The sequence below is a fragment of the Megalobrama amblycephala genome, linkage group LG5, assembly GCF_018812025.1.
Source record: "Megalobrama amblycephala isolate DHTTF-2021 linkage group LG5, ASM1881202v1, whole genome shotgun sequence".
Taxonomy (NCBI): domain Eukaryota; kingdom Metazoa; phylum Chordata; class Actinopteri; order Cypriniformes; family Xenocyprididae; genus Megalobrama; species Megalobrama amblycephala.
The window spans coordinates 19306977-19316823 of record NC_063048.1 but is presented as its reverse complement, the minus strand read 5'-3'; the positions used below and the strand labels follow the sequence as shown (position 1 = coordinate 19316823).

General features: G+C 35.5%; 1 protein-coding gene across 1 annotated transcript; it reads left to right on the top strand.

Moving 5' to 3' along the window:
• Positions 1-661: 661 nt before the first annotated feature.
• On the top strand, positions 662-8890 carry slc18b1 (solute carrier family 18 member B1). Its single transcript, XM_048191028.1, has 14 exons — positions 662-775; positions 953-1086; positions 1171-1266; positions 1356-1429; positions 1601-1748; positions 3297-3453; positions 3635-3771; positions 3961-4062; positions 4284-4375; positions 5122-5217; positions 7685-7759; positions 7854-7947; positions 8116-8162; positions 8329-8890. Exons 1-14 carry the CDS (start codon positions 739-741, stop codon positions 8420-8422), a joined length of 1383 nt encoding a protein of 460 aa, XP_048046985.1. The 5' UTR covers positions 662-738; the 3' UTR covers positions 8423-8890.
• The last annotated feature ends 957 nt before the right edge of the window (positions 8891-9847 follow it).

Genomic DNA, 9847 nt, shown 5'->3' with positions numbered 1-9847 from the left:
ATTTACATCTGCTTCATCTTGGATTAGCTGCCAACCAAATCAAAGATTACTATGTGTTTTTATTTTGTTCGTTGTTTAGGGAGCACTGAATTTTATATGACCTAAATTTGAAGTGATAAAATTGAGAACAACACATGCTAGATTAATCAAAAACAACCTAAAAGTGAAATTAGTGAAATCATTTGATGAGAGTACGCTTCTTTATGCAGACTGGTGTGACCTCTAGATGGCGCAATGGAATTATATTCGCAATGTGCTTAGTAATAGTGTCTGATTCATGTTAGCGAATCGGTTCCTGTCGATGATGAACCAGTTCAGCAGACCGACTCACTTATTGTCCCCATTATTTTGGCTTTTATTTTGTATTTAGTTTTTGAAGATAAATGTGTTGTTTTCATTATTAAGCTATTTAAATTATTTAATTCTTATCTTATTGTGTTTATTGTTCGAACTTTTTTTGTTATTAATGATAAGGGGAAAAAAAACAAAACATTGTTGAGTCGACGACAAACCTCAAATGTGAATAGGATAAGTCACCATAAAAAATATTCCCCATATTGTTCTTCACCTTACAGTTTTACTCCTAAATACAGCTGGGTGATCCGCGCTTTACGAATCGGTTAGACCAAATCATTGAAAAGAATCGGTTCAAACGAATGATTCTTTTGAGAATCGGACATCATCACAGTTGAGTTTTCCAGCTGACAGGTTGAGCACGCGGTGGAATTACAATATCCCATGAACTTGACAATGGATATCGTCGAAGAAGACAGAGGTATGTACAGTAAATACATTTATTTGATTAATTTGTTGTTGGGTAATCAACATTTAGGAACTTTTGGGATCTTTAATTAATTTTTGAGCTCTTTTAACACGATTGCCAATGACCATTCTCATTCTCGAGCAGTTTACAGTGTTTACTGATTAATGAATGCATGTAAACTTTATATAGATGATTCTTCACCACCAGAGACTCCAGCCACTAAAATGTCCAGACAACAGATATTAACACTTATTTCAATGGCCTCCATAAACTTCAGTTCAATGATCTGCTATTCCATTCTGGGACCATTTTTCCCAAATGAGGTACATTGATTGTATTTGATATAATATGACTTGTATAATAAACTGTAATATGAAATTGTTTTATGCACTCTGCTATGATTCTAGGCAAAGAAGAAAGGTGTCAGTCAAGCTATGATTGGTTTAATATTCGGAATATATGCATTATGCACTTTGGTGGGCTCATTGATACTTGGTAAATATGTAAGTTAATAATTATTTCAGAAGATAATATTCAACAGCTTACCATAATGGATTACACACTATATCAGTGCATTTGACCTCTGTTTCAGATTGTCCAGATAGGAGCCAAGTTTATGATTGTGGCAGGGTTGTTTGTATCGAGTGGAAGTACTGTACTTTTCGGGTGAGTAAAGTTTTGTGTCTTTTAGTCCAGGTCTATTAGCTTTTATGTCATCTATATATGTTGCCACATTATATTTTAGTAGATATACATATTTAAAATAAAAAGTCCTTTGTGCTCATAGGTGTGTCCTTTTTTTGTGTTACATCATTGATGCTATCATTTGTTCTGCAGGTTTCTTGACCAAGTGTCTGATGGTACAGTTTTCATTGTGCTCTGTTTTATCACACGGTGCATAAATGCAATCGGCTTTTCTGCCTCTGTTACATCGTCTTTTGCAGTTTCAGCAAAAGTTTTCCCCGACAACATAGCAACTGTTTTGGTAAGCTGTGGTCAGTGCTTGTTTTTCAGTGCAGTAATAGTGTTTTGGAGTAAACTTACAAAGGAGGCACTATTGCTCATGTTACAAAGATGTGCTGTTTCTCAAGAGAATCATCATTAGATTCAGTTATTCAGTCTGTCTGGTTGTTTAGTTTCTCACGGTTGAGACATTTACACAATGATAAAACCATTCTTAGGTTTTTAATATTTGTGGTTAAGGTTGCAAAATTCTGGGAATTTTTAAAACTGGAAACTTTTCATGGGAATTAACGGGAATATATGGGAATTACCAGGAATATGTGGGAATTAACGGGAATATGTGGGAATTAACAGGAATTAATGGGAATAAACAGGGAATTTGCAAAATTGCAGGTTAGCCTATAACAGGGTACTTAAATGTAGTTGAAAAAAAACATCTTGCAGCATAATTTTGGTTAAAAAACCATATTTAATGCAATTTTAGTTGAATTTTTACCATGCACATTCCTCAGTCACATTCACACAGCACACTACTTACTGCAGGGCTATTGAGGACACACCCCCTGCATGCACTGTGCATTCCCCCAGTCCATAACATGCACATTTGATCAAAAACACAGAAAAAAACTGTAATATTGTGAAACATAACTACAATTTAAAGTAATGGTTTTCTATTTTGATATATATATAAAAATATAATTTATTTCTGTGATGCAAAGCTGAATTTGCAGCATCATATCTCCAGTCTTCAATGTCACATGATCCTTAAGAAATCATTCTAACATGATAATTTAATACTCAATTATCAATGTTGGAAACAGTTGTGCTGCTTAATATTTTTTATAACCTGTGATACTTTTTTCAGGATTCTTTGATAAGAACAGCATTTATTTAAAATAGAAATCTTTTGTAAAAAATATACACAACCGTTCAAAATTTTGGGGTCAGTATTTTTTTTTCTTTCTTTTTTGAAAGGAATTAATACTTTTATTCAGCACGGATGTGTGATATTGATAAAAAGTGATATTAAAGTGATATTGTTAGAAAAGATTTCTATTTTGAATAAATTCTGTTCTTTTTAACTTTTTAATAATCAGTGAATCCTGAAAATAGTATTACAGGTTCCAAAAAAATATTCAGCAGCACAACTGTTTCCAACAATGATAATAACTGAGTATCAAATCAGCATTAGAATGATTTCTGAAGGATCATGTGGTACTGAAATAAATAACACATAACAATTGCTGCAATAAAAATATTTTACATATTTACTAAATTAGAATTAATTGAATGCAAAAAATAAATAACTTATTTCATGTTCTGACCAAACAAAATGTTTATATTTGTTTTTATATGATACATTTTATATAAATATTATAAATTTATATAAATTTCCCAAAATGTCCAATTAATTCCCATAAATTCCTGTTAAGTTTCCAAATTGGAATATTTCCAAAATTCCCCAGGTTAAGTTTCCGTGGAAACTTTCCGCCCCTTTGCGACCCTATATGTGGTAATGTGTCTTTACAGTGAAGAAGAAGCTGAAATCATTAATGTCTTGATTTCATAGGGCTTCATGGAGATTTTTACAGGTCTTGGCCTGATATTAGGGCCTCCATTGGGTGGCTGGCTGTATCAGTCATTCGGATATGAAATCCCATTCGTTTTCACGGGATGTCTTCTGTTTGCGACAGTACCCCTCAATATGTGGATTTTACCGAGCTTTGGTTAGTCCGGATTTCATACTGGTTAAATATCACATGATTTTAATAATTTAATTTAAAGTCTATTCCATTTAGCATATTACTGCTTTTGTCACAAGTATGCGATTGCCATGTGTCTAATTTTGTTATTGTTTACCCTCCAGCCATAGAGATAGACATGTCTGTTTATCTCATTCTTATATAGATGCTGTTCCTTCCCAGAATTCCTTCCTCAGATTGTGTACTAGAATAAAGATCCTTCTCATCTGCTTTGTGGTATTCACAATGAGTTCAGGACTTGGCTTCCTGGATGCAACACTGTCCATATTCGCCATTGAAAAGGTTAATTTTTTGAAAGTACATTGAAACTATATATACATGGTTTTTAATGTGTGCCTGACAGTGTGCAGATCTCCCCTGGATTATTTTTTAATGTGAACTCGCCATAGTTTCAATCAGGGTATACAGTTAATGAAAAAAGTTCTCCAATAATAATATAAAAACACCTTTGTGAATGTTTTGTGTGAACAGCTTAATCTCAGTGCTGGTTCAGTGGGGCTGCTCATGATTGGACTTTCACTGCCGTATGGGGCGGCATCACCCATCTTTGGTGTGATCAGTGATAAATATCCTGTAAGTCAACATTTAAACAATTATCAACATGTTTACAGTGATGACTGGAAATTCTTAAAAGAAAAGGATTTGTTTGAAATTTCTAATAAGACATTTGATTGTTTATTCTGTTACTTTTATTTTTTTTTCAAATTGATTGGAAAAAAAAGTGCAAATCAAGTTTTATTTATTAAGAAATAATTTCATCTGTGGCTGTAAAATGATGCTCTGAGTTTGTGCAGTCAATTAGGAAGTGGATGATGGTGATTGGAGGAATGGCCACAGCGGTGAGCTTCTGTTTCCTCGGCCCACTTCCCGTTTTTCATATTAAGAGGTAAAACGTTACTTTCAAATTTTTTGAATGTTAATTTCTCAGCTTTGTTCTCAGTGTCTTTGTCCAGGTAGCGGGACACTTGGTGCATTTTTTTATTACCTTTTTTCCTTATCAAAAATTTTAGAAATCATCATAAATTCATCATTCAAAAGCTTAAACACTCATAATTCATCCTTTGAAAACTGTTCTGAAAGGGTTTAAACATTGAAAGGGTGCTAAAAACTTTTAGTGTGCTCATTTTTTGTGACATCAACTTAAAATTTAGAACACAACTTGGTTAGACATATGGCTTTGATTTTCTAGCAATTTTAGGCCTGGTTTCACAGACAGGGCTTAGCCTAAGCCAGGATTAGGCCTTAGTTCAATTAGGGCATTTAAGTAACTTTTATAATCGTTCACTAGAAAAAAAATTAATGGTGTGAATCTTGAGACAAAACAATGGCTCTGACATATTTTAAGATATGTCAGTACAAGTTGCTTTCTGTTAAAACAGCTCTAACATGCATTTAAGTCAAGGACTAGCTTAAGCCTTGTCTGTGAAACTGGGGGCAAGAGTTCATTTTGTTTTGGTGAATATATTTTGTATAAAATACAAAAAAATTAGTTCAGTACATTTGCTTCACTGTAAACTCAAACTTCTATAACGTTTTTACACTAACGTGCTTTCACTTCTGCAGTAATCTGCTGAGTTTCTTCTTTAAAAAGAGCCCAACTGTTAACAGGTTAAATGTTTTTTGTGTGTTCAGTCAGCTCTGGCTCACCGTCCTCATGCTGGTTGTGGTGGGCTTTTCTCTGTGTATGACCTGTATCCCCACCTTTGCTGAGATGATCGCTTGTGCACAGTGAGACTTTAATTCACCCAGTTATGTCAGACTAGATTCCTGGACTGGTTTGAATAAGTGCAATTAACCCTGAAACTAGTGCTGGGCGGTATGACCAAAAATCTGTATCACAATATTTTTTAAGATTCTTTCAGTTTTACACAAGCCCCCTGGTGGCTGGATGCAGTATAAGTCATTGCAAGTCATTACCCTCCATGTAATCGAATGGGATGCGAGCCTAACTAAAATGTCCAATTACACTTCAAATGAATTTAAATAAGTTTGAGGTAGTTCTTATCACACAGATGTATGTTCAGGTGTTAATTTTTCCATTAAGTCTAGTTTTAGTTATTTGATGCTAAAAAACGGGGTGTAAAGTCATGATTGACAGCTGTGCTTGCAATTGAGTCTACAGGAGCAGGTGTATGGGTGGGACCTTGTTACCACAGCTCCACCTCAGGATCACTACTGCGACTCTGGCGCCGAATTACGTAATCAACCATGACCGTTTCTGGGATATTTTGGCTTAATTTTTCTACAGTGGAAGACATGTCATCCATGTTTTTTTTTTACAGTCTGTGGTTTCACGGTATATCAATTATTTATTTATTTATTTTGCATGTATGCAACGGTGAGAAATTGCAGTCAATCAGTGGCGATGTCTAATGGGATCCAGCCGAAAAAATTTGGTCCTCAGTGGTCTGAGGTAGAGTAGGCACAGTGGAATCACCACTTTAACAACCCCTACAGCCTTAAGACCACTCTGTTCTGCAGACACACACATGCAATGCTGAGTTTGAACTGCCGGCATCCTAAACAGGTTTGTGCTGTACCTGTGTCAGCTGACAAGTGGCCTCCGACAGCTTCACTCTCTTTTCCAGCAGTTCCAGAACATTAGGCTCAAAGAGATGCCTGGGAACAATTGGAAGATCTCTCAAGGTTTTCTTAGGCCACGTGCACACTGCAGCTAAATTCGGTTGTCAGTTCACCTTTTAGTGCTTTAATCGCGTTCTGTACACACACATTTCAGTAAAATACGGGAGTGACAACCGCATTTACAGAAATTCCACATAGTGAGTACGGAACCTTACAGTCCTCAGGTAGTCATGGTGATGAGCTGCCAAGAGTGTGGCTGTAAGGTTACCCCTCTCACAGGTCACATGGCCCATTGCCAGAAGAGCCATTTGAAGGAACTGTGAAATGGAGGGATCAACATTTGCTGGTTCCAACATACTGTTTGCAGCAAGAAGTAGTTGACAAATTCTGCCTGAGTGACGTTGTCAACAGACTTTTATGCCTTTTTTTAGCAATGCATATGTGCAACCACATTGCACACTGGTACATCGTACATTATCTCGTAGAGCCTCATCAGGAAATACCACCAAGGCTGCGACAGGCTGCTCTATTTCCAGATGGAAATATCTCCCTGATGGAATCCACCTCAACCATAGATGCTAACATACAAGCAGTCTTTGAGCACTGTTCAGGTGGGCCAGATCCTGTGAGTGCAATTGAAAATTCCATCACACAATCTTTGCATGGTGACATGGCAAAAGAAGTCACTATATGAAAAAGGACTGAAAGACGCAGCCGCGCTCGTCTCTCACAAGGAACGTCATGGCAGTGATTGACAAGCCAGAGGGCCAATCGTTTACGCGATGATCGCGTAAACGATTGGCTGATGTTTTTAAGGCCCTACCTCGTGCACAGATGATGTATATTAATATTATTCCTTTCAGTGCACCTAATAAATAGTCTTTTATCAGTTAGTAAAGACAGTTTCAAGTAATATTGCAAAAATGTATAAAACAAAACATCCTCTTTAGCACCTTTAAGTCATGCGGAGCGATGATAATGAAGCAAGAAAATAAATAATAATATTTTTCCTCCGGGTAGAACCGACAGGCATTTCCAACAAAAATCTCACAATAGGAATGAAACAGAACTGCGGTGCTCATTCACAGATGCAGAAAATACAGACTTAAGATTTCAATAGCAGTCTTTTTGAGCTTTAGTATTCACAGGCACTACTCCATATTGAAATTTGATTCATTGTACAGCCCTACTTTTATTTTATTCATTCAAAAATTCTGTGACATTCCACTTCATACAGTAAGTTCCATTTGTGACTGGATTCCGTGTGGATTGCGTAAATCATAGGGCTCTACGTGGTATTTTTAGTATTAAAGAGAGTTAGCTGTGTGGATTATTTACTATTGTGTTATAAAGTTTTAACCATTAGAAAGAAGGATATGCAGTTAAAATAAGCCCCTCTTAATACGCTCTACTTGGCGCACTTCGTGGCCATTGAATGCAGCAATTGTTTCATTTACACGCCGGCATGGTGGTATTTAAAAAATGCATATCTTACGTGAAATTGAAAGGGGTATACCGTCCAGCACAACCTGACACTGATCAAAATGCAACAATACAAACCTGTAATATTAAAAAAAAACATGTTTTGATGCATACATTCCTGTTTTTGCAGTGAAAATGGCTTTGAGGAGGGCTTGAGTACACTGGGATTGGTGTCAGGTTTGTTCTCTGCAGTGTGGTCTGCTGGGTGTGTATTGAATTAAAGTTTACATGTGTTACTCAGGTATATTTTTTTATTATTCCCTGTCATTAAACCTGAATCATAATTTTTTTTGTTGAAGCATGTTCTTTGGGCCGACCATCGGAGGCTACATCACACAAGCACTGAACTTTGAATGGAGTGCAGGAGTTCAAGGCGCACTTGCCTTTCTCGCTGTAAGAACAAAAGATATGCAAATAATTGTATAACAGAAGATTTTTAAAATAGATCTGTCTTCTCTTATCTGAAATAGTTAATTAGTTATGCCATAGTTTCTGCCCTTCTCTATGCATTTTTATACATATTAATTTATTGGCTAATATGTTTGACCTAACTTTCTTTAGGCCTCACTACAAGTATTATATTTCACAATAGAGCACATACAAAATAAGTAAGTATATTTATACTTTATTCAGCAAATAATTAAATATTAAAATGGTTTAAAAAAAAAAATCATTATTCATTCTTTAAAGTATTCACATAATTTCTTCAGCTGGTAAAAAGTGGTATACTCAAAAACATATTGACTATGCATAATCATATTTTATTTGTTTCAGGTCACAAAAGGCCAACAAGATTGAAATATCATCTCAAGGAGAAAAATCACCTCTTCTCCCTAAGACAGATCATCTCAGGGTTGAAATCAGCTAAAAATAATCTGCTAAAAGCTTTTAAATGGAAGAACAAACTTAATCATATTGCTGCTAAATACAGGTGATGTGGAATATGACAGACTGCTGACAAATGAAGAACGCAGAGAAGATCAATACATGTCTTATTTTGAGATGGACATGCCGTTACACTGGAGATCTGTGAACATTTACAAAGTAAATGATAAAAGTCCTGTAAGAAGATGACATTTACACCAAACAGAGCTGAGATGTGCCTTTTGATAAAACACTTAAAGTGTATTTATCTTTTACCCTGTTTATGGGAATTTTGAAGGGTGATGATGTACATATTCCCTCACAAGAAAATGTTTCCCATCAACGGTTTGTTTTAAAAGGTTAGTTCACCCAAAAATGAAATTTCTATCCTTAATTACTCACCCTCATGTCGTTCCAAACTCGTAAGACCTTCGTTCATCTTCAGAACACAACTTAAGATATTTTGATGAAATCCGAGGTTTTTTTTTTTTTATCTCTCATAGAAATCAACTAAATTACCACATTCAAGATCCAGAGAAGTAGTAAAGACATTGTTAAAATAGTCAACGTGACTACAGTGGTTCAACCTTAATGTTATGAAGTAACGAGCATACAAAACAAAACAAAAATAACGACTTTATTCAACAATTTCTTCTCTACCCTGTCAGTCTCCTACGCATTGCAGCACTTCCGTGTTTATGTCCGAACGCCGGCTCAGTATTTGTCGACGCCGTTCATGTGAGCACCACGACGCATGCGTGTGAGGAGGCGGCAGGAGCTGGCCAATACTGAGTTGCCGTTCTGACGTAGAACATGGAACATTCAATGTAAACTGCGTAGGAGAATGACAGGGTAGAGAGGAAATTATTGAATAAAGTCTATATTTTTGTTTTGTTTTTGCGCACAAAAAGTATTCTCATCGCTTCATAACATTAAGGTTGAACCACTGCAGTCACTCTGAATATTTTAACAATGTCTTTACTACTTTTCTGGATCTTGAATGTGGTAATTTCGTGGTAAAACTCTCGGATTTCATTAAAAATATCTTAATTTACGTTCCGAAGAAGAACGAAGGTCTTACATGTTTGGAACGACATGAGGGTGAGTACTAAATAACAGAAATGTCATTTTTGGGTGAACTAAACCTTAAACCATCTTGCTACTTGGGAAATTAAATAAGGACATTTTACACTCTAAAGTGAAACTGAATTATTATTTTGGCTTATTTATTGAATTAACTTAATGATTAACATGAGATATGCATTCTGAGAAAAGGTGTACATTTTTTAAGTAAATTGAAAACCCTTGAGTTTCTTTTGTATATAATATTATACAGTGTGTCGTTTAGTACAATACAATTGATTATTTCTGAGGTCTTGTTAAGGTTTCAGAAATCTTTTGGACTAGTGCAAGAATGTGGGATTTGTAT